Source organism: Scatophagus argus, chromosome 2 (assembly GCF_020382885.2).
Source record: "Scatophagus argus isolate fScaArg1 chromosome 2, fScaArg1.pri, whole genome shotgun sequence".
Taxonomy (NCBI): Eukaryota; Metazoa; Chordata; class Actinopteri; family Scatophagidae; genus Scatophagus; species Scatophagus argus.
In genome coordinates this window covers 6,738,760-6,764,448 of record NC_058494.1, presented here as the reverse complement: position 1 = coordinate 6,764,448, position 25,689 = coordinate 6,738,760, and the positions used below count along the sequence as shown (strand labels likewise).

The following is a 25,689-nucleotide window of genomic DNA, read 5'->3' as shown; positions in this document are numbered from 1 at the left end:
ACTTATTTTTAAAGCGAACTTATGGCTCCAGAGGAAACAGCTGCCTTGGGTAGGCTTGGTATTTGTAAATAAATAATTTAAAGCCCCCTTTTGCCTGCCTCTCTGCTATCCACAGCTTCTGATTTTACAGGAGACACAATCGATTACCGAGCCTCAACGCATTTATCTCATCAATATATTCGTGGCTGTAAATTAAAACGAATGAAAATAAACCATATTGAGCAGTTTCATATATCGTTTCGTGGTCTTCTCTTCTATTTGAATGTTTTGGAGAGAGATTTTCTAAATGCAACTACAAACACTTTCTGTTTTCCGGTATCGATTGGGCAGGCCTGGTGAAATTCTACTTGAGCGTTGACGGTCTGTCACATTTCACGCTGACACCAAGCGAACACTGGGCGCATACACACACATCCTCATACACTCACACGCAGGGCTCACCATATTATCGACAGATCCGAGTCAGGAGTACAGTCGAGGAGAGCACATTGAAGGTAAGTTGTTGTAAAAACTACTCAGGGCAGGGAAATTAGACTCTATTTCAGTGGTAGACTCAAAGGCGGGGTCATTCCTTAAGATCGTGTTAATTTTAGCCATGGTTCTTTCTTTGTAATTTTAGGTTGACCACTTTTTTATCTCTCTCTCTCTCTGTGCGCCTTGCTGTATGCCCCTTTCCACTTAGGGAAACATTTTGGGCTCACCCTAACTCAATGAAATCACCCACCTAAGTCGTTTTTAACTGTTTTTGTTTTGTTACTATTAACCAAGCAATTTAAATGGAATCGAGGCGTGGGTGGCTAGCTACGGGATTTTTCTCTGTGTTGGTCGGTGAAGGAGGAGGGGTTGGTATGGTTTGCCAAGCTAGCGAGCGACATTACGCAGACTGGCTGAACAAGTTTAAATGGTTGTTGAAGTGGGTAAAGTTGCTTTAAACTCCGCTCGGTGATAAATACGGTTATGAGAAAGCGAGCGGATGTGCTAACACTGTTCTTGTAAGATCGCAATAAGCGTGATAAAGCGTTTACCAGAGTAGGCTATGCGCACGAACGTTAGCATGTTTCCCCAACGTTAGCCTCCTGTGAGCTAACGAGCCATGGCCACACTCGCTGCCTGGTTGTTATGAACGAAACGTCGCTGTTGAGTCATATACTTTATTATCCTGTGGAAGTTACTTCGCTTCATTTATTTTTTGTTAACGTAAGTTGCCGACCCCTGGTCACAGCTGTGTTTAGATAAAAAAAAAAACAGGAGATAAGGGCGATAACGCGAACGGAAAGCGTTATTTAGGTAGTTGTTGAACCAGTTTGGGTAACTGCGTTGTGTTTAGCAATGTTACCTATACAAACTTGAGGGAAGTAGTTACAGCGCACACATGGTTGTCAAAATAAGCAGTGGCGGTTAACATTAACTGTTTGTGTCAACAGTCTAACACAGAGTGCCCCCCAGCTTAGTTTAAGTGTTAACACCTCTCCAACTTTATACTTTTAAACAGTGACTTAAAGCTTCTTCTGTGAGAGGAAACGAGAGAAAAAAAACGCAGAAAAAAAGAAACGGAGGAAATCCCCCGAAAGGAAATGCCAATCGCAGCCGCTGGACAGCCAACGACTCAGGAGCCTAGAGTTTGCCCCCGGCTGCCCTCCACCCCGGAGCCTGTCCCTAAAGGGGCTGATTTATTCGACGAGGCGGGGGCGGCGGAGTCGGCGGAGCGAACAGAGTACGGGGGCGCGGAGGGGGGTAGAGGACTCGGGGGCTATAGTTACAGCCAGAGCGGCGCTAGGGGCTTTGCACAGCCCGGATCCATCAACGGCTCTCCGCCGCAGTCCCCAGCCGCGTCCTCCTCTTTTCTCTTCCACCCTCTTCACACGCACCAAATGGCAATGGAGCCCCCAAGGACTCGATCGCGTTCTCGGTCTGGATATTACCAGCACTACGGTGGTGGGAATAGCAACGGAATTACCGGCAGCGGAGTCATGGGGTCTAACCATCACCACCATCACCATCAGCAGAATCAGCAGCTACATCCACAGCAGCAGCACGGTGCCGGTTGCGCACCACTTGGAGCTCACAGCAACCAGTCGGAGAACCAGCAGCGAACCCCAGGAAGTAACGCCTCACCCGGCATTCAGAGGCTGTCTTCGGTTCCCGGTGCTCACCGCATCCCGGCGGCAGGTAAATGCCCCCACTTGTCATTGACTGTGTATATGGCACTCTATTCTCGACCGAGACAATGAGAGGATTCACACTTTTTTTTTTATTATAAATAAGCACGTTGCAAGCAAGTTGAAGTGATAAAAGTCGGTGTGTTTCATTCCTTGGGGGAGTTTTTTTTTTTTACAGGCAACAAAAGTGTCTGAAGATGTGTGAAGACATTTGTTGTATTCTAATTATACAGGTATTTTATCTGCTTGCCACAAAGCTGCAGTGTGGATGTGGTGCGACTGTTAGCACATGACAGTAGGTAAATGAACAACAGCAGTCTGTGGTGTGGAGTGGGGTCGCCTCAAGCTTATTGAACTGCTGTACATAGTTAGTTACCCAGACTGTGTTTCTTAAGGCACTGAGGCATGTCCACTTTTAGTCGACTACACAAATATTGATGTAGCTAGGTAACAAGCCTTACAGTGTGTACAGGTTGATCTTTTTTCTAAACTAGACATGATCTGTATTTTTTTCAAACACTCTCATGGGTACATGGGGTTAATATCATGCCGGGGGTATGGCTTTTTGGGCTGCAAGTGTGAAGTTGTGAAAAAGAAATAACTAAGAAATCAGGCACTTCTCATAAATTTCTGTATTGAAATATTAAGTCTTTAGGTCTCATATAGCTCAGTAGGTAGATGGCAATAACTGGTAAAGACACAGGTTTGTTTTGACTAAAATCATAGTGCTGTAAATGCTCACCTATTGTGTGCCTGCAAGAGAATCAGCTAAATGACAAAACAAAATGTGTCATGTTATATGAAAGAGGATGAGGAAAGAGGCCTCTATATAACAGACTAAGAAGTGCTAGGATGGGCATGTTTCACTGTAAAGCAAAACTTTGTGATTGTGTGTGTGCATGGACTGGTGCTGGGTGTTGAATACATGCGAGGGCACTCTCACACAGCGAATGCAGTGCATTGAACCACGCAACATGGAAACAGCACAGCTAGAGTTTCACATTCAGCAAGGCTATGGCAAAGCTTTTCTTTCAGCACATCTATCAGGCTTCTCAGGTTAGGGAAATGCTTGGTTGGTAACTGTCTCCTGTGTTGCTTTGGGTAATATTTTGTAAGTGATTACTTCATAATGAAAGAAACTTTAAAGGAAAATTACTACATTTTTTTACATTTCTTTATGTACAATTCATGAGACAGATTTTATAGTATAAATTAAGGAACAAAGGGGCTTAATGTAACAAGGGGTTTAAGAGGAATTTCTTAAAGTTGCTTATGCAAAACATTCCAGTGAATGGTGTGCTTTACCCTGATCAGACTGAGTACTTGTTCTGCTTCTTCATGTTGGGAGAGCTAAACATGCACTAAAAAGACTAACAACCCAGTCATCCCTCTCATTGAGCGACTCACAATGGACCGATACAATCAGTCCCATTAGTCCCTTAGTCATTTGTCGCATTTTTTTTCTTCTTTTGAGCACACAGCTGAACTACACCGTGAACTTAATTGAAGTTGTATATAAAGTCAAAAAATATTCTTCACCTAATGTCTTTGTCTTTACTAACACATTTAAACAAAACGTGAGATGCGGCTGTATGTGTACATGAGCGATTACTGAGCTGCTGTGTATGGAGACTGGAATTACCTGTCTGGGAGAGTGAGAGTAAGAAAAAAAAAAAAACCCAAAAAAACAGCTGAACACATATGAACAAACCAGGGGCCCATCTTGACTCCCAGCCTATATGTTGTCTAGCAACATGTGTTATACATGGGTCTTTGTATGGGTCTGTGGGGTTGGAGTTAGTCAAGCTCTGTGTTTGCATGTTTGTGTTTAAAGAGAGACGAGGAAGAAGTGAGACAAAGGATTAAAAAGAGAACAAAAATACAGTGGGCCCAGTCACGCAGCGTTGCAGTAGGCGAACTAGTCATCGTCAGAGTATCTGCTGTGACCTATGACCCATACGCCGTCATAGTAGCTTGGCTATTACATGTAGGATGATACAATTCAATGGGTAGAATGATTGTATTATAGTTCCATTGACATGGATTTTGATTTGATGGTTGGGGTTCTGGTTAGAAATTCTGTAGGCACTCACTCATTATTTGGATTAATTTCAATTAGACATGAAATGCGTGGCACACAAAAGAACAGAAATTCAGAAAGAATGCAGGTGTGTGTACACTCATGTATGTTTGTACTTGGTATAAGTAGCAGAAGTAATAATGTTTGACTGCAGCAAAAGTGCAAAAACAGAAAAGGTTATGCTTCATTTAAAAGCCTGGATGCATTTGAAAAGTAAAATAGTTACTTTATTTTTGAAAAATTGTTAAGTTAGCCAGAGGAAGCTTTAGAGCTAATTTATACTTGAATATTCTCATACACAAGTGAAACAGCTGCCTAGCCGGACCTTTCTCCACACTACACACCTTTTATTAGACCCTCTTTCCATTCTCAGAATGCGTCCTGCTTGTTGGGAGAGATACTTACACTATTCTTCCTGTGCTAGTCACCTGCACTGGGCATGAAAGCTAATGATATCCTGTATGCTTCAAGCCCTCACTCTCCCTGTCTCTCTCTCTCTCTCTTCTCCTTGTACTCTATTCTAAATCTGTTGGGCTCTTTTCCCCCCTTTGTGTCTTGTTCTCTCATGCTTGTTTTATACAATTTGCTCCACTCACATTTTTTTTTCTCTTTTCTCTTTTGACATTCTCTCTCATGCACTGTTCACATCCTTACCATGTTAGGAAATCAACATGAGTTATGAGCAAAAAATGACTCCTGAGAGCCCATGTCTGTCAAATTGAGATTCAGGGTGCAAAAATGAAGCACAGAAAATGTAGAAGTACTTCAGCCAAAAGTGCCCACCAAATGCTTAAAACTGCTGCCAAATTGGTCCAAGTGGATAAAAACATCCTCTGTGGCAGCTGATATCCTTTCCTGATTCTGACCCATCTCTGTCACTGCCTGTCCTCTCTTAGTCACATTCATTTCTCCCTCCTATTTGGATCAGTCAACCCTTTCTGTACCCCTCCGGCCCATTTTCTCTGGTCTCCTCCCCCACCTTTGTTTAATGGAAGGATCATTTTAATGGAGAGGGGCAGACGTTCCTGCCACTCTACCTTTACCCTCCACTCCACTCCTGTCCTCTCCATCCTTCTGTCTGCAGTAGAAGTGGAAACATGCACTCTGTTTTTTTTTTTTGTTTTTTTTTTTTTACTTACTTTCCTTTGTCTTGTCGCCCAGGCAACCCCCTCCGGTTTGAAGAGAAACTCTTTCACTTGGATTGACCAAGTAGCAGGGGTTCCCTGCTACTCCGTCACTCCAAATAAACAACAAAGCAGTCACTTTGGTCAGTAAGAGTACATCCCCGGGGTAGAGGACAGTGACTTTAAATTGGCTTTAAATCCAAAGGATTTTCTCTGATCTGTCTGGGGGGGATAGGACTTCCTGGAGGGGGAGAGGGAATGTCAAAGGTCACTGAAAAAGCCTTAAGTAAGGTCAGTATAGGGAGAGTAGAAGAGGGGGCTGATAGGGTGCAAAAACTGAACTGGAGAAGAAAGGAGATAGCGGAAAGTCAGTTTTAAAAGAAGTTGTATGCTTGCTGAGGAAGTTACAGGAGTTGATGTACACAACGTGAGTATGAGGAAGGTCAGGTGCAAAGGGAGGATGTGGAAGGAAAGGGAGAGATGATTAGACCGATGCACAGGAGAAACAGTAAAAGAATGTGACCGAATTTCGTGGAATAGGGCAGACTGTGGAGGAGGCATAGGACGTCATGAGTATTATTGTAAGCAAAGCACAGACAGGAAGCACGCCTCACAGTCAGCAGTTAAACCTGGGAGGAGATTTGGATACCGTGACTGAAAAGACGAAGATGAAAATGATTGGCTGGGAACAGGTTTGAGGCACATTGCGGGGCAGGAGAGAAGGCGAGGCCAAGACCAGAGGCAGTAAGTTTATGAGTGTAGGTACAGGTATGTGTGAGAAAGACATGAGTGAATGTTTTAAGGAGAAAGGAGGGAGGGAGAGGTTGTTTGCTCCTCCTGTTTGCATGTTGGCCTCCTGTCCCTGTTGATCTAACTGGGAATGTCCAGCGGATGTGGTTCGGTTGTGTCATGGGTGCAAATCTGTGGTTCCAAAGTCCACTGGCTGTAGTTCAGAAGGAGCATGTCTTCAGGCAGATGGTTTTATGTTGTTTTATAGCTCTCCCCCTCTCTCTCACTGACTGGACTAGAAACTTATTATTGTGTCAGAAGCTACATCAATCAGCCTCAACATTTTTTTGTGCAGCCAAAACATCTCTGACCTGTCAAGGGAAGGGACACAGGACCTCTGGGGGTTTTTGTGTTCAATGGTATCGGACTGTTGGATCCTTTGGGTCCTGTGCGTTGGGGGTGGGGCCTCCAGGTGGGAGTGTGTTGGGGTGGGGGGTGTTGTGTATTTGTTCTACAATGTTTAGGTGGGTGGTTTGTATCAAAGAACATCCACATGATTGCCAGAACCCAAGGTTTCCCCACAAAACACTGCACTGTAAACAGATGATTGATGTTATTCATTTCACCTGTTAGTGGTTTTAGTACTGTAGATGATCGGTGTCTATGTTGACACTGTCGATAACCCCTTTCCTCAAGTTAAAATCCTGCTTAATAATGAGCCACGGATACCAACAATTTTATCATTCCATGGTCTGTCACTGTCTTAACCTCCAGTTGCTTTTGTAGCAATTCTGTGTCTCAACTGTTTTTTTCCTAACCTCTTCAGCTTTTGCTTGCCATTTCAACATAACTCGTCTGTCTCCTTCCCTATTTGCACCTCTTGTTGTCCTCTTTCTGTCCCTGTTATAACTGTTATTCAAAGTGAGTTGGCACTGCACACATGGACTGAGCACCCCACTGCAAGCCGGTGTAGATGTTGACTAAAGTAGTAAAAGTTTGTTTTGGTTCTTTTGTATACTTGTGTTTGTAAGAAAGCAACCTTTGTTTGTTGGATTTGGGCAAAACAAGGGATGTTTGGGATGTACTGACAATACAGATGGGGGGCATTTAGATATCAAACATTTAAACAAATGAAATGAATATATTTATTCAGCCTCTCACTAGAAGTCTTGGACCAAGAGACTGACACCTTATCTTATGAAATTAACATATGTTTTTTGCATTTCAAATCATGTGGAAGACACTGGAGCTTGCACATGCATTACTGTTGTATTATCACCTACTATGTAGGTATGCAGTAGTTTCCCATGAAATCAGATTTGTCAGTGTTTTTGGATGCATTACATAGTGAAGAATTAATCTTTCCTTGTTTTTAAATTCACTGATTCGGAGAAACCTTTTCAGACAGTGCACATGCGTTGGTTATGCCTATTCAAAAGTCATAACTGTGTGCGTGTTGTCACATGATTCCTTCATCTAAATGAAGTTACACCTACATCTTATTATTAACATCATACAGCCGCAAATGGTGCAGTAGCTGTGATCGTGTGTTGAGCTAAAATTTTGCCAAAGGAGAGGATGATCTCAAATTCAGAATGGGTGAATTGTAATTCAAAAAAATACCCATTTTCTAAGTGCTTACATTCATCCTGGACACATAAATTGTGGTTAGGTTGACACAGAACAAGTACATTTCTTACAATTTCCATTTATCTCCCCCGAATGTACTTTCAATGAGTTGATAGTTCAGTTTGTGCCAATAGTGTTAGGATTTATAATGGAAGGAGAGAATTAAGACTGTCATCTGTCTCTGCCTTTCTGACTGTTACTTTCTCTCCACTAACACTCCCTCTCTCAGCTGGTTCCTGTCTTTCATTTGGGGATAAGAGGAGAGGGAGATTGTGAGGACAGAAGGAGGAGTGAGAAACAGTATGGAGTGTGATGGAGTGGTTAACTCTGTGTTTGTGTGTTCATGTACCTCTGCTGACTGTGTGTGTACGTGCACATGCCTTATTTAGTTGCTGCCTGGGTGGGCTGGGAGCAGGAGCAAGGTTGTCAGAAACATATTGCATCACTATTGAAGCTTTACTGCACGAAGAAGAAGCTGACAGAAGTAAAAGCAAGTGTGCTAAGGTAGATTGCATATAAAATAATGCTTAGCAGCAATATTTCAGTGACGTGTCAGCTATTAGGAATTCTGTAATTGCCTAACAGACTACTTACTATGGAGCTGGTAGTGTATGTCAGACTTGGGGCCTGGATAGCATGCAGTGAGCTAAATGAAAACATTTTGACAGATTTTTTTTTTGGTGTATCAGTGCATTGTATGTCTGCAGTCTGAGTGTTAGGTTTAGCAACTCTCTCTTGCTGCACAGACTCTCAGTTTTGTGACGGAAAACACAACAACAAGATCACAAGATGTGATGAGTTCATTTTACAAATCGCCAAAGACGGCCCCGATGCCGCCACTATGAGTCTCAATAAGAATTTTTTTGAAAAAAGGAGTATATTAAAGATTCTGAGTCTCAGAATATGCTGAAACTTTTAAATTCAGCAGTTAAATTAAACACAAGATGTCTCTTATTTAACTGACAAAGACATTCTTTGTATGTGCACAGGAGGTATCAGTTTTCCACGTCACACTTGTGTAAGCTACATGCTTGATCACGATTGGTTTTCAGACTAGCTGCGATGACACAAAGTCATCCTTGTACATCCACGCCTTGAAGGTGAGAGTCAAACTCTTCTCTTTCAGCAGAAGAATGTGAAAATGTTCTTCTAGAGTCAAAATCTGCAGTTATACCATTCTGTACAGTGAAGCTCAGTCATCCAAGTGAAGTACCAATAGGCAAAACACCATCTTCAGTGGTGGGTGTCTCTAATATGTTGAAGTAGTGGCTCTTAAATTCAAAGAAACACAACATTTGAAACAAACTGACATCGCAGTATGAAATAATATAGGACATTTCACCAGTTACATGTGTTTTTATCATTTGGGGTACTTTAAAAGTCTCCTTTAAAAGGAGTGTTTCTTGATAACAGGTTATTTACATGTAACCAACCATTTTTAATGATATTAAAAATATATGCTTAATCTAAGTGGTGGAAGACCAACAGGCTTAAGAGAACTTTTCTTGTAGATTAGTCAGGGAAGAGGAAACCTTGTGTCTTCTGTATTAAGCAGCAAAAAAGTTTTAGCATGATGCGTAATTGTGTAACCCTGTCACGAAGCAATCACTGATTTGCATCAAGCCGATGTATTTTTGATTTATTTCATTTTATATACTTTTACACTCAGGATGCAAACCGGTTTTGCTTTAGTTTCCAGTGCATTCTCATTTTCCCCAAAGCAGTATGGCCATTTGTACACACAATAGCTTAATAATCAAGTTTGTTGAGAGTGAACACCTGTGCATGTTCTGTGAGATGTAGAAGCAGTTTTCAGACTTGAATAAGTACAGGATGGAGGAGCAACCTCAAGGAACGCAGTAATAACAGAACAAAAAGGAAGATAATGAAAAAGATAATGAGGATGCAAAGAACAATAAATAGATGGAAGAGGACAATGAAGTGGGAGACAGACAGAATCATTCCCATTTCTACACACACACACACACACACACACACACACACACACACACACACACACACACACACACACACACACTCACTCTCTTACCATCAGGTCTGTGTGAAGCAGTGTTAGGCAGGTAATGGCTGGGCAGGCATTACATGTCTGCCTATTTTAAGTCTGTATGCCAGCTTGGTACTTGATTCTGCTTTGTGTGAGGGTGTGAAGTGTGCTGTGACATGTGTTCAAGAGGCGGGGTGATGCGAGAGTTGCATATATATGCACGTGTGTTTGTGTCACACATATGCTCGACTAAAATTGTCTTTACTTTCTTTATACGTTATTTAAATTGGTACAATTTCTGTGTCTGTCAACAAGATTTCTATCGATTTTCCCCATTTGTTACTGTTGAGCTGTTGCTCTGTTAAGCAAGCCTGTCACTTATCTACCACCTTATCTATCCAAGTGCCTTAACTCTCTTTCTCCTGTGTTTTTCTGTTTTGACACGAGAAAGGAAGAGGTAGTTTAATAGAGAAAGCCTGCAAGAGAGAGGTTGATGGAGATCACGGACAGATATGGGGTGATAGGGAAAGCAAGGAAATGTGGCTGCTGTGAGATAAAGCAAGCAGCAGGAATATATGGGAGAGAGACAGGCCGGCAGATAGGGAAATAGATCGGTGGCAGGGAAGGATAGTGATGAAGTGATGGAGAGTGTGAGGAGGAGGAGGAGGATGTGTGAGGAGGGTGTCTGAGCTGAGTGCAGTGGGGTGGGTGTCGGCGGGTGGCTGAGAAGGGGAGGGAGAGGTGGAGGAAATGGATAGAAATAGCTGATGCACTCTGAGGCTTACAGAAAATCAATAGCAGTCAAGAGGGGAAGCCACAACCCCCACCTCACTTTTTCTCTCCCTCTCGACTGCTCTCTCACCCTCTACTGCTCTTGCTCCCTCCAGTCATCTTTCTTATGTTTTTCCTCCACACTATCTTCTCCCATCTCCCTTTCCTCCTCAGTGCTCACACCCTTTCATGTACATTTCCACCCTTGTCCTCTTCTCCTGTACCTTTGCCTTTGTCTTGTCCTCCACATTGTCTTCAGCGGTCGCTGCGCTTCTTCACACTCTCTCTCCTCTGATTGCTGTTATGCTGGCCTTGTCTTTCACCCTCTCTCCAAGACATCCTCTTCTTCAGGCTGCTCAAAATGCTTTACAGGGATCATAGATGTCCATAATTTTGTTCAGCTTGCCAAAACAAACACGTGAAGTACACGGTAATTTTCTCTAGCCATTGAAAAGGTGTGGTTGAGTTTTAAAATAGTTATGTTTTATATTGGTTGCAAACTCTCACTACTTTACATTGTAGAGAGGGCTTTTCTGTTGGCTTGCGTGTGTTCATTTGATCAGACATTGTGCTATAAAGTTGACATTTCAGTTAAACTTTCAAAGGCAAGATGGTGGAAGCTATGATGCAGTCTGTTGACCTTCGTCACATTGACAGTGACTGTAGTATAGTGCCATGTAGACATGCAAAAAAAACATCTCTTGATGCCAACATCAATAATATTTTTTTGTATTTGTTAAAAGAAAAGTTACAACATCAGTACAGCTTAGCTTATCTGTTGTTACTATGACTGTTTCCTACTCACAACCACCTTTGCAGCCTGGTATTCTGTTGTTTTCAACACGTATACATGCCTTCTAAGCTCACTGTCTTCTCCACCATGATTAGGAAAGTGTTTTAATTGAACTTTGCGAGTCCTATGCAAGCACATCGCCAGCATCATACTCTCCAAGTGCATGATTTTAGGCGTTCTGGAAGCAACAAAGGCATTTGGTTGCCTTTCTTCTTTCAGTTAGTTGCTAACTGCTGCTAGCTGCTTTTTAAATTCCTCTTTTCAGCACGTCATCAAAATATCACACCCCTGTCCTGTCCTGCTGCCTCACCCTTTTAACTCGAGGCTTTGATTTGGATCTATTGCTGCTTTCACTGCCAACTTAAAGGCAGAAAAACAGGGCCCTCCATTCCTGGTTCATATCTTTTACACGGTGAGGTCGAAAATCAGCGCAACATTACGCCTTGAACACTTGGTGCAAAAGGAGTTATTGACACTGACTCTGCCTTCAGTGTGCCTGTTATGTGTATACTCAAGTATCCAATATCTTCCTACTGATCAATGTGTTCATTATGCAGATAGTCCCACTCTGGTTCTTGTTTTCTGCACAGCCTGATGTGATGCATCCATGTGTCCGTTCTGCCTTTTGAGCTGTGCTGTTGTTTCAGGGTCCAGCTTTGAATTTTTTCTGTTAACTAGATTACCGGTAAGCCTAAGACTGAACAAACAATGATACATTTAAATCTTAACACTGAGTCTGTCTCACCAGTGGAGTTGTGAATCATGGACTGTTTATATATGGCAAACAAGAAGACCTCTTGCTGTGCCTGTCTGTGCAAATGAAGTCTTACATGAGAAAATCTTTAATTTTGAAGCTGATCATTCATTAAAGGGACACCTCACCCCAAAATAAATGAAAGAATGCCTATTTTCCCTCTTACCTGTAGTGCTTATTTATTCATCTGGATTGTTTAGGTGTTAGTTGCAGAGTTTTGAAGATATCAGCTGTAGCGATGTCTTCCTTCCCTCAAATATAATGGAATTAGATGGCACTTTGCTTTGGGTGGCTAAAATGTGTATTTGAAAAGCTCAGCAGACCTTGTTGTGAGCTGTTTCATGTGGGAACTATTTTTCCATGAGGAGACGTGTGCCTTCTTCAAATACTGATACAGTAGAAGGAAACAGTTCCGAAAACTCAGCAACTCACACCAAAACAGTCTAGATGGAAAATAGACCTTTATACGTAAGATGAATGATAATTTTGATTCTGGTGTGAATTGTCCATTTAAATCACTAGTATTAGAATTTTTAAAAAAAAACTTCCTACATGCAGAAGATGAAATTACCATGTCCATGCCCATTGAAAGTCAAACTGCCATCCTACTATTCATCTTTCCTTGAGGCTTTAAGTGTTGAAAGTTGTGTGTGCTGAGCTGTGTGCAGTCTGTTAGTCCAACAGTGGACATGATGTCATCGAAACATTTTAAACCTGTTCTGTGGCTTTTGTATTGTGCTATATAGAGTGACTCGAACTGAATGACTTGTCTCTGACTCAATTTACTGGACTCTGACAATGTGCAAGTGAGACCATATTCAGGGAGGGAGCTGGATTTTTGCCTATTGTGATCTGTGAATGAGTGTTGTACAGAAGAGCACCGTGCAGACGGTGAGTCCCATGAATGCTTCAGCGGTACTCAGTCCCTAGTCATCGCTGTGAAAATAGCCTTTTAGCTGGTTTTCACTACTCTAATGTAAGCTTTACTTACCTCAACCTTTTTCAACCCATTTATTTTGACTGCTCTGGGGACTGGAGCATAAGAGGAAATGCTTTTTTAAGGATTGAGGAATTCAGTTGTGAAAACCTCACTCTGTGTGCCTCTTCGTTCTCTTTCTCTACCCTTCTCTTCTTTGTTGTCAATCACAGCTTTTCTTCAAAGAGGGAGCCTGTGAGCAGGAAAAATCCCACAAACAGCCGAGAGGTGAAAAATGCTCCTTTTAAAAGCTCTTTTGCATTTATTCCCCTTCTACTTTAGCTTTCTTCATCTCTGTCGTGAAGGTAGCCTTGCCTGGAGTGCCCTTGGGAGTGCTTACCCTTGGTGTGTATACCACTGCCACCATCTGTGGTGAGGACGTCCCCAGTTAAAGACTTGCCCGTGAAAAAAAATCAAAACAAAAGCCTGAATAAATAGAAAAGACAATAAAAAGATGAAAGGACTGTGGAAAAACAAAAGAGTAAAAGTCTTAGCCATGATGCAAGCTGTGGTATCATCAGAAAGCTTCTCTAATCCAGGATTACTGTGTTTATTTTGTGCGTGTGTGTGTGTGCGTGTGTGTACACCTACATCTACTGCCTCTGATCTGAGAGAACAGTGTACCATATGGGTTTCAGTCACTTTTGTGTTGTACACATGGTCAGCACCTCTTCTCACAAACATGTTGTCATTGTTTTGTGCTGTTGTGTATTAAATCCAAGTGGCACGAGAATAAAAACAACAACAAGATTAAATGTAGTATGTAGATAAAGAGGGGTCTCCCCACAATGACGGAGTATAATGGTGTTATCAGTTTCAAGAAAAGGTATTACCAACACATTTTGGACATTGTATTTTAAGATCATACACAATACAACATAGACTTTGGAGGTCTGTGTGTTTATGCCAGAAGCACATTGGTTAGTGGAAGTGAATTAAAAAAAACAATACATACATTCAGTTCTATTGTTGACTTATCATGGGGAATGTTACTGGACTTGAAAGGTCTTACAAATGAGGGTGCTGAATGCCTTTGGAATTTCTGGAAAATAATCAGTTTCTCTGCTTGAATTGGAGATGTCCAGTAGCTAAGCATTTTATGTTATATTTTTGATGTATGAACTCATCCGTGAGAATCAGATGAAATGTAGAACATGTGTGATCCCTAGGCACTGTTTACATGAATGTACAGTGTATGTAACAAGCACTAGCGTTTACAGATTTAGTCACATCTCATACTTTTTCTCACTGTGCCATCTTGTATTCTGTTCTCCCCATCTCTGTAGGAGCCTCTGGTGGATCCTACCACTGCCACCCAGACATTTCTTATGGAGAGGAGAGTGATAAGGTAAGCTATACCCACGTTCATACTAATAAAGCAAATAGAGGGATGACTTTAAGTTGCACACTTTTGCACAGCCTGTTTGAGATCAGACCACACTACAAATCCATATTGAATGACATATTTTCTCAGCAGAAACTATGCGAAGGACTGAAATGTAAACAAGCAGAACTAGACCGGTTGTTTCTAATGTTGTAGTGACAGATGATCAGTTGATTGTATAAAGAGAGTGCAGTGTTGTCTAGGAGAATAGGAGGTGTGAGTGTTGTAAAGGTCGTGGTCATGAAATTTTGTATTTCATTTGAAAATTTGAAACGCTGCAGCTCAGTGAGCAACTGAAACAGGGCACAGTTTGCAAATCACAGCTCTGCTTTAAGTTTCCCAAATGCTGAAGTAGATTTTTACAGTGCATACATAAAACACATTAAGCAGCATAAGCTTGTGGCAAGTATGCCCCCCAGGGATGGAGTAATGCAAAGTGTGCTTGTATGTTGTGTCAGTACATTCCCTATAGACAGTTGTGTTCACTTTGATCCAGGTGTTTTTGTTTTTCTTTCTTTTCTTTTGACTGTAATGAACACTGTAGGAGCTGACCAAGTTTTGAACTAATCAGCTGAATGCCAGTTGTGGAAACATTTTGTTTTATTAGCTGATTTCTGGTTGATGCATCATATTTTTATATTGTTCCCTTTCCTTTGAGTATGCTTATTCTTTGCTAGGCACTATAAATTGGAATTCATAAGGGGAACAAATTAATATCTTGTATATTTTCAACATTGTATTACTTATCATTTCAGCAGTCCTACCATGCCAGTGGTGGCAGTTTTTGAAAAACACATTTAGTTCATGTAACCACAATTTAAAACTCACCACTGTATACAAGTGTACTTCAGTAAATGATAGTCATCTTCACAGGAGAAGGGCTGAGTTAAAAAAAAAAAAGGCATGCAGATGAAGCAAAAAAAAAAAATAAAAAACAGAGGAGAAGAGGGGAGGCAGGATGCTGAGGAAGGTGTTGCAGAAAGCTTGGAGGGAGAGACGGAAGGGAGGGTAGGCCAAAACCAGGGAGGGGGTATTGCTAATGATTTCACCTCCAGCTGTGGGACTTGGTTGGAGCGAGAGGAGGGGAACGAGCGAGGCAGGGAGGGGGAGGAAGGGAGGAACAGTGGCAGAGGAAACAAAATGGGCTTTGAAATCTTGTTGATGGAAAGAAAATAAGTGGGGGAGGGAGATGTGTTTGAGTGTTAGTGGAAGCATGTCTGCAAATATTAATGAATCTGTAAAAGCAAATGACCATATTGGCTCAGTGTTCATGCACCCTTTCCTACACCATGAATGCTGGAAGAGACCTGGGCTCTGTTGTATTTTGGAAATGTGTGTGTGTGTGTGTGTATGCATGCACTCTGTGGGCCTCCCTTTATTTCAGTTCTCAGCAATGACAGCGAAGCCACAACAGCTGCCGGCCACAGTCACTGTATGTGCAAGCAGGAAGCATGCATCCAAATGTGGACATGGTGAACTAGAACGTGGATGGGTGTGTCTGTACTCATGCTTCAGGATATCTGCCCAGTCTGGTGTGTGCACATGCTGAATGTGGACACAGTGAAAGGTTGTGTATGTGTGTGTGGTCCCTACGCTGTTAGCACTGCAGCATGTGCTGTGATATCAGCCAGAGAGCAGTTCACAGTGTTTCTGGGCCGTGCTGGAAAGTCACTGTGAGTCTCTCTCGCTCTGTGTGTTTTGGAGCCTTAAAAAGTCAGCATGTTTTTTTTTTTCTCTGTTTTTCTGGTCTTAGTGGAAACATGTTTGGACCAGACGTGTATATATGTGCACAACAAGCATTCTACTAGAACATAAGACCACGTTAAGGCGTATTGCTTGAGGACACACACGACTCCTTTGTCTGATACTGCTCCCCTCCCACTAACGCGGGTAGACAGGCCCATCAAACTTTCATACTAATGGGCAATAGGCTGCATGTGTTCAGACAGTGTGTGTATTTGCGTGTGTGTGTCCTGTCTAAGAACTTCTTGTCTTGTCCCTTCAGATTTCAGGCCAGGGTCTTGGGCAGGACAGACGGGTTAGAAAAAGGGGGGTAGGCAGCAAGAGGAGGAAGGGACTGTAGATGGGTTCAGCTTATCTGATAAAAGAAAAGGGGTGGGGGTGAGTGTAAGGGACTGTTGAGAAGGGTGGGGAGTATGTTAGGAGGGAATATGTTAGGCTCTGGTTGAAGGAGGCTAGTTTAGATATGAAAAGGGGCACAGTAGATGTCCCAAGGGTGTTGGTGTTGAGGCTAGGCTGGTAGAGAGGGTTTTGGGTATGGGGTTGAAAGAGAGGGGGTTGTTATTGAGAGGAATGGAGAGGGGTGGGGGTGGATCACTGGTTCCCTCCACCCTGTGCAGACATGGGTATAGATACAAAGTGTCTGCTATGGCACTTTTGGTAAAATAACCTAAAAAAACTCATCAAACATTAATATAACTTGATGATGAGCCATATGACTTTATACTTTAATTTACCTTAAGGAATACATAGATTTTTTTTTTCAATATATTCTATGTTACCATTCTAAACCGAGAAGGACTCATTCTAGAGCCTTTATTTTTCACTGGGAAAGATTCAAGATTTTTGTTTTTGTTTCTTTGTTTCTCACCTTGTTTGACAAGAGAAGGTTTTGATATGTTGAAGAAAGTTCAACCTTGAATATCAGAATTGGTCAACCTTAAGAATTGCCCAAGTGAGTAAAGATTTGAGGGAATTGCCTGGAAATGTGTTTAAGCACATACAGTAAGAATAAGAAATTAAAACTTAAATATCTTTGTCTGTTACTGGAACATTTTTGGGTCATTCTAACCCCTTTGCAACTGCACAATTCAAAATCTGTCCATCAAAAAAAAATATTATACCATCACATCCAGAAGAACGAGGTAACCAAAGTGTATTTTGGATGATGGAGAGGGCAGGTAAGGATTCTTTATATATAATACAGCTTTTAAGGATTGGAGCAGGCTTGCTGATGCACCAGTCGTCTTAGACACAAATGTTCAGGCATGGTAATTTACACGGCTTATTAAGAAATACAGACAGATGCACTCAAAATTGTGCTGTGTAACTGTCACTATGACCTAAATTTGTTCTGTCAATTAGGGTCTGGTGTGGCCTGAGGCTCCACCAAGCTTCACCCCTCTCTCATCTCTGCCTGTCTTAAGCACTAATTCTATCTCTTCTCTTTTTCATCCATTACCTCTTCCTTCTTTCTAGCCCTCTCCTGTCGTGCAGTCCACTCTGGTCAAGAGTAAATGAAGTCATTGTTATTGTTTGTCTTTCCCATAGGCCGGCCCAGCTCAGGTCACATCCAGTGCTAGTGAGCGATAGAGCCATCAGTGTACTATGTGTTTGGCCCTACAGTCAAAATACATTTTGTTCAGGTTTGTTAGAACAGCAGAGTCTGCCTCTCGCAGCCTCGTAAGGTATTGTTCTTTATAGGCTGTAGAGCTCAAACAGTGGCAGCTGCCCATGTGTGAATGTGAATTTGCGCATGTCTGCGGGCGTTTCCATAACTGTGTGTGTGTTTCTGCAGCCTGCTCTCCAGCTGTTTCCTGTTAGCTATCACACTGCTCTCAAGGTTGCTGAGCTGTGTACATGTGTGTCTGTGTGTGTGCGTTAAAAGTCACAGCCGCTGAGTCATTTTTATCACACTTTAACAACGTGTCCCTCCCACAAAGAGGGGAGGTGGGAGCAGAGATCGACTAGAGTGAAAGGGGGGGGCGGGTATTGAGATGGTAACTATGAAGAAATATATAGTGTGTGTGTGTGTCTTAAAGAACGAACCGGTGTGTTCTTCAGAGCACAGCTAAGGATCGCGTAAGGGTGAATGACTAAGAACTGACACATGAGCGTGTGTGTTCTTGCCTCACCAAGTGCCAAGCTTGAGAGTCACTGCTTGACTGTAAGTGAGGTGACTCATGGATGAGTTGAGTATATGATAACTCTTTAGTCAGTCTAAACCTTGATGAGTACATGTTCAGCAATGTCAGTGTTTGTCTTTGTATCAATGACTTTTTTTGTCTGCAAGAGAAAGTATTTGTCAAGCTGTCCAGTCCAGGGTGTGTACGATACGTATATGGATCATGCATGGGCTTGTGAGTGCTTGTCTTGCGTTTGCATTTCCTCACTCCAAGAGGAAGTGACTTTGAACCCTCAGGGCCTCAGAGCACTGGTGGTGTAATATGCTCTCTTACACACACACACACACACACAAATACATATGAACACACACATACAGGAAATGCCAAGAGTGACAAAGGAACTTAGTGTCTGTGCGGTAGTATGGATTGTAAGCCAGAGGGACCGTAAAGCATGGTGAAATTGATTTGATCCGAGTGCTATGGGTCACTAACCACAATACCCATCTTCTCTCCCACTCTTCTTTTCTTTCCTACTTTTCATCCTCCATTTTCCACCCCTCCCTCTGCAGAGTGAGGAAAGCCCCAGTCCAAAGCGCCAGAGGCTGTCCAGTCAGTCTGTCTTGGAACAGCTAACCTCATCAGCCCCCCCACCGTCCACCCCGTCTCCCCCCATCCGGCCCTGGGAGTCAGCACCCCCAAGTCGAAGACAGCCTCACCCCCACACACACTACCACCAGGAGAGATGCTTAACTCCTGCGCGACACAGACGCAGGTATGGTGGTTTCCTGATTTCTACAGCTTACTTCCTCTGGGATAAGGTAACTGAGGATCCCTAATGTAAAACATTACTTCTTTTCCACCTCTAGCCCACCAGCAAGACGTCAGCGTGGCCGTCTCTCCAGACCCGCTCGTCACTTGCCTCCCCATCACAACCCCTCTCCCCAAGGCCTCACACCTCGCCTATCACCACCAGAGCTCCAGGATGAAAACTACCACCGCAACCCCCACCTCTCCACACACCAGACATACCCAGCACACACACCCAGCCCCTATGGCCAGCCTAACCCAGTTGGAGGTGGGGGGCCAGGTCTGGAGGAGCCCCGAGCTTTCCACCCTCCCACTTTGTCACCACGACTACTGCATCCAGCTGCTCACCACCACCACCACCACCATCAGCAACAGCATCATGGGACGCAGCAGCAGCAAGGAGCCATGGTCATGGACTTGCATGAACAGGTTAGTGTGCAAACACTTTATGGTGCGAGACAGCCAGGAGACATTGTGTGTTTGTGTGTGTGAGGCTACATAGTAACTGTGGTATGTTTTCTCCCCAGCTGCAGCAGGCCAGTGTACCAGTCTCCTACACAGTGACCCCAGTCCCTCCACATGGCCTCGCAACGCCTTTGTGTAGTGGCCAGCACCTTCCCCCTACCTGTTCCTCTCAACAACAAGTCCCTGCCTGCAGCGTGGTCTTCAGCACTGGACAACATTACCACCCGGTAAGACGAACACAGCCATGTGCAGTTTGTAGGAGTGTGTGGGTTTGTTTGTTAATAGAAAAAGTACAGTATGTGCTGTACAGCTCCTCCTCTGGCTCAACCAAAGAAAAGACAAAGTGGTCAAAAGAAAAAGTCGGTAAAAAAGTAGCAAAAACCTGGAGAACATTTCCCTGTTTGAAGGAGCTTGTTACTGTTTTAGGGCTTTGCTGCCACCTTGTGGCAAGATCAGGCACATTACAATCACCATGCAGAGAAAACATACATATAAAACTTTCTTCTCTCCTTTCTTATGCACACTTTTCCAGATGCTGCAGGCATGTTCAATGCAACATTTGCCAGTGCCCTATGCCTTTCCCTCACTGCTGTCCAGTGACCCTCAGTTCCTGCTTCCCCATCCACCTCACCTCTCTCACCACCCTGCCCACCTCCCTGCACCCGGACAGTTCCTGCCTTTCCAGACTCAACAGCCACGATCGGTAAGTGCATGAATCTTTTGTTATATTGTGTATGTGGTATTTATCCACGTTGACTTGTGTCAATCTGTACCAAAATAATGTTAACGCTAGCATTTTAGTATGCCTAAAAGAAGCCAGTGATGTTTGTGAAGTGATAGTTTAGGAGTAGTAATGTTATATAAACTTAGAAATACTTCATAGAGTATATTCTACCCAGAAATCATGCCTAAAAATTTGCAGACAGTTAATTTTATGTCCATGGGGGAAACATCAGAAGACAAACGTAATGGCCAAAAATCAGAATTATTATAGAAAAATACTATTGAAAGGTAATGTCTTGCTTTTAAAGGCTGCATCAATGTTAACAGAAACATTACAAACATCTGATCGTCCAGAGTGAAACTGTAACAATAACGACAAATGTCTCTGAGTTTAAATATCTTTGGATGACGCTGCCTCTCATGTTGGTCATCACAATGTAGGCAGTCAATCTTACTATAGCGTTTGTAATTACATCATAGTATTTGAAACACAGAATATTAATTGCATCATTCACCTATTAACAAAAGTGAAGCCACCAAACACAGATTTCTCATTCAAAATCTGCTCTCCCACAAAGCTACTGGTAAACCCCTTTGGCCTGGTTATCGTCCCATCATAATGATTGGCATGCTTGTGTTTCTGCTCAGCCCTTACAGAGGATTGAAAATGAGGTTGAGCTTCTGGGAGAGCAGCTTTCGGTAGGCGGAGGCTTCAGCTACGCCCACCATCACCACCACCATCACCACCAGCCTCCCTCCACCCTGCCGCCATCCACACCTCTCCAGTTCCTCTCACATCATGACCCCCTGTCGCAGGAGCTCTTTACAGTGGTGAGTATTGAATACATGACATTGTCAGTTGTTTGGATTATAATACACGATTATGATAAAATAACGCTGTTATCCTCGGGGCAATAAACCGATTTTCTCTTGTTTGTCCATCTCTCACAGCCCTATCCCCACTTCATGCCTCGCCGATTCACAAGCCGGCGTTACCGCTCTCAGCAGGCTGTACCCCCATCACCATACCACCCCAGCTTCCTGCCTTACTTCCTGTGAGTGTTTTTTAATTCCTCAAGTTTATGTTGGAACTAAACAGATGAATCTGCTCAGGATTTGATCACGTGTCAGAGGTATCAAATACAGTCTACTAAACTTTATTTATATTTTCCTCAACCACCTGCAGGTCCATGCTTCCTGTGCCCCCTAATGTGGCTCCCACTATCAGTCTAGAGCTGGACATGGATGATGGAGAGGTGGAAAACTATGAGGTAGGGCAAACTGCTGCCACAGTGTTCTGCCAAGAATAGTGTTATCACGCTATACACATCAGGATTTCATTTACAAAAATGGCTGTGAATTGAACACAAATTAATTCTTGAGTCAGGATGTGCACGTTTGTACTTTGATATCCAGTTGCTCCCTTATACTCCCTTTCCACACAGCAGTTCATTAATAATACTCAGTTTCTGTTGTAAACCGTTTCTGTTCTGTTGTCCTCTAAACTTTGCCTTTCTGTTTAAAATCTTCAGGCCCTGTTGAACCTTGCAGAACGGCTGGGAGAAGCCAAGCCCCGTGGCTTAACTAAAGCAGATATAGAGCAGCTTCCATCGTACAGGTTCAATCCCAACAATCATCAGTCTGAACAAACACTGTGAGTATCTTTGTGCCTTTACAAATTTATGCCTTTTGAGATATTTGTCTTTTAGGTGGCTTGGTGTGGTATAAATTAGTACAAGATGTTGTTTTAAATGGCATTAATCTTGCTTTGTCTTACAGGTGTGTGGTTTGTATGTGTGACTTCGAGTCTCGCCAGCTTCTAAGGGTCTTGCCCTGTAATCACGAGTTCCACGCCAAGTGCGTAGACAAGTGGCTCAAGGTGAGTAAAGACGTTCAGCTATATGAATAAATGTAAATGTCAGCTGTTTCCCACTGCGCCCTTGGAGCCTAGGCACATCATAAAGTTGAGCCGCAGAATTCATCTACAACTCTTTGATTTACTTTTCCTCCCTTGAACAAATGCTGAACAGAGCAATAAATTGACTTTTCCCATAAGATTTCACAGTTTTGCATGCTGTTGTGTCCTGACCTTTAATTTGCTGCCTTGTAAATAGCTTCATTAAGTTTTTTACGGTGTATATTTTACCTGTTTAACCTTTACCTTCTTCTTTTTTGTTCGTTCCAGGCTAACCGAACCTGTCCTATCTGTCGAGCCGATGCCTCTGAGGTCCAGCGGGATTCTGAGTGACCTCTTACACCGCAGTCCCTGACTACCTTTTGGATGCACCAACTGATCAGAAAATTCTTTCTGTCATATGCCTCCACTCGCACATTCTGCCACACAACTGGGACCAGAGCTCCTTATTCCTTCACTCTGTAATCCCCCAGGACACTGAACAGCAATTCTCACCTGGGATCAGCAACGTTCTCCTGACGCATACCGACTTTATCGCTGGACTTACTCAGCCTTGTGTTTTGGACTATTACGCCCATAGTACTCTGCCTTCTGCCCATGGTTGCTCCTTACTATGAATGGCCTTTGAAACACATACACACAGTGTCATGTGCAGGTGCACATATAGAAGTGTATTTTTTTAACCCATTATGAGCCCTTCCAAACTGACCTGTTCAGTCTTCTAGGTGATGGACAGAGAAAGACTTTTGTAAAGTTGTACTAACCAACATTTAGGGGGAATTGGCAGTCCAAAGATTCTGATTATGTCTTTGTTATTATTCTGGTTATAATTAATCATCCACATTTTTGCTTGCAGAAACTGTAATTTTTACAAGACTCATTATAGTTGCAGTTGAACAGTATCAGTCCACTTTAATTTCTGTATGTTTATTCTTGCATTCCTCTGTGTGAGAGCAGTCTGTATTGGGTGAAACAGAGATACTGTACACTGTATGTTAAAAAGTGAGCTACTTTGAAACAGTGAAAAATATACTTTATTTTCTTTATATGTGTGTCTGTATGCAGGTGGGTGTGTGTGTGTGTCCTTGCACTTGTATGCAAGTGGATGTGTGTGTGTGTATTACTACTCCTGTGTATTTATACAGTTCATATGGTACAGTGCATTGACCTCCTTAATCCTGATTTTTTTATTTCACTCTGCTTCACATAGACTTAGACTCACTGAAGGTTGAGGGTCACTTCAGACCTTTTTTATGTTCAAGATTTGATCAAAAATCAGTTTAAAATCAGAGCGTAGGACTGGGAACACTTCCAGGGAAGTTAACAACGCTTTCACACGCCGCAGCTTCATCACTCCGTGTCTGCTCTTCTGCATTGTTCTTGTCTCCAACTAGAAAATGCTGGAGACATTTTTTTTTGTGCTACAGTATGTCCTATCCTGAAGGAAACCGATCAGGACTATTTAACTTTCTCGACATATCCACTAAGCTCTCCCCCCGAGGCACATCATGTGAATACAGTTGGATCTTACAGAGCTGACAAGGTGGATGCAAAACTTTCATTAGCAGTGTCACCAAGACGTTCATACCTGCTCAGTTTCTTAGCTTTCTTATGGGAATGAGGCCTTTGAAAACATGTCTGTATCTGTCTTGGTACCCAAGCAGCTTTCTGTAAGTGTTGATAGATATGGATGCTGTGTTTTGTTCATCATTGACAAGGAACAAGTTTGAAAGGATCTATAAGGTCACAGTTAAATCTACCGTTTCACCAGACGGTGGATTAAACGCTTGAGCACTTTAATATGTAGATTTAAGACTTACAGGCTCTTTTCATTCTGAACAAACCACTGATTGTTTCCCACAGTCCATGTGTGTATGTGAACAAACATTTAATCCCTTGAAAATAGAAATGTCCTCCACAGCACCCTGCAATACCTACAGTATCTTAATGTGTCAGTTCCCTCTATTTCCAGAGGTTTTGTTTCATAATAGTACTTTGTCTCTCTAAGGCCTATGTCAGCATGTCATAATGCAACTCAGAGATGTTCACCTCATGCACGGGAAAGGATTTCTAATGTAATTTATCACTATTTATCACAGTTAGTGTTATGTGTCAAGATGACAGCCTAACATAAGCCTTACAGAGAAAGTTGAGACAAAGGTTTGATTTGGAAATTCCTGCCAGGCTCCTGCTGTGTCTTACATCTGAGAAACCTTTTATAAAACTCCATTTTCTCTAGGTGCCACCTGTGTCTATCCAGCATCACCACTTCAGACCAAACTGCACAAAACCCAGTGGATCAGTGTTCAGGAAGATGAATACATTGTTCTAGAAAACTTCTCTTCAGTGTTGTCAGTACATTAAGTCATGTAATATCCATGGGAATGGAGGGAAAATATATTTTCTGTCATCTTTTTTCCTTTGGGGTCAAAGGTCATATTTGTGACTGTATGCATCCATTTTGTGTCTTAGAATTATTTTATGTTGGACAGGTTGTTTTTTGTTGCTTGGTACACTAGCAATTACCTCAGTCCCACTATTTGTCTTTTCAGAAAATGGCGCAACCAGTATGATTAGTGCTTCTCAGTTTATTTTGCTAATCTTTTCCTTGCAAATTGATGGGTTGTTTGGATATTTTTCCTTTTTAAACTCTATGAAACTCTGTCATGGAAATGGTGTCATAGTAGTTTCATTATGTATTATATCTGTAACCAAAATCGTTTGAAGACCTGTTATGATGATAATGAAATTTTTAACAAACATTTGTACATTTTGTATGAGAGTTATTACTAGTAATACTTTATTAAGTAGTGCAATGATTTTTTTAATCCCTTACCCCCTCTTTTGGATTTCAAAAGCTGGTTCAATAATAAATGTATAACATCCTCTTCTAAAACATTGTGTTTTCCAGTTACTCTTACCTTAACTTGCTTGTTTAACCTTTAAAAAAAAAAAGAAATGATGACAAATTGTGGATTTTTGGCAAAGTCCACTTGGTGGCAGTGTAGTACTGTTACCCAAGCAAAAATACTTCTAGACATACACTTCTGACCCCAGTCAAATTGGTAAATTTACACCCGTCATTATTTACTTCTTCTTGTTTACTTCTTGGCCTGTCAAAGTCAAGCGCTGGCAACATCTGCCTCTATTTGGAACTGCAGCACATTTTATATACATTTTTATTTGATCTTAAAACATCAGCCATTAAAATTGCATACTGAATTCAGAGGAAAGCCAGGGCACTACTACGGGATCATGCTCATCTGCTAAGCAGATGACACTACAGAAACACTGGAGGGCTGCTCTCAAACTGGGGAAAGAGATGCATTTATTGATGAGAAAATTTGTACAAAGCCTTATGTCAGGTGCAGATATCTTTTTCAAATGTTGTTGGCAAAAAAATTTCTTAACAAATAATCTGAAGTTCTGTTTAGGAGAAAATGGCTTTAAATAAGAAAATATCAGTGCAAATAGCTCACTGATTGATGACACTGACTCTCCATGGCTGG

General features: G+C 42.3%; 1 protein-coding gene across 1 annotated transcript; it reads left to right on the top strand.

The window, feature by feature from the left end:
- The first annotated feature begins 359 nt into the window (after positions 1-359).
- On the top strand, positions 360-25,076 carry rnf38 (ring finger protein 38). The gene is made up of 13 exons (XM_046403936.1): positions 360-494; positions 1,493-2,169; positions 14,307-14,368; positions 18,840-19,042; positions 19,137-19,506; positions 19,605-19,769; positions 20,075-20,245; positions 20,914-21,096; positions 21,217-21,320; positions 21,452-21,536; positions 21,798-21,919; positions 22,045-22,144; positions 22,451-25,076. Exons 2-13 carry the CDS (start codon positions 1,575-1,577, stop codon positions 22,511-22,513), a joined length of 2,223 nt encoding a protein of 740 aa, XP_046259892.1. The 5' UTR covers positions 360-494; positions 1,493-1,574; the 3' UTR covers positions 22,514-25,076.
- Positions 25,077-25,689: the final 613 nt, after the last annotated feature.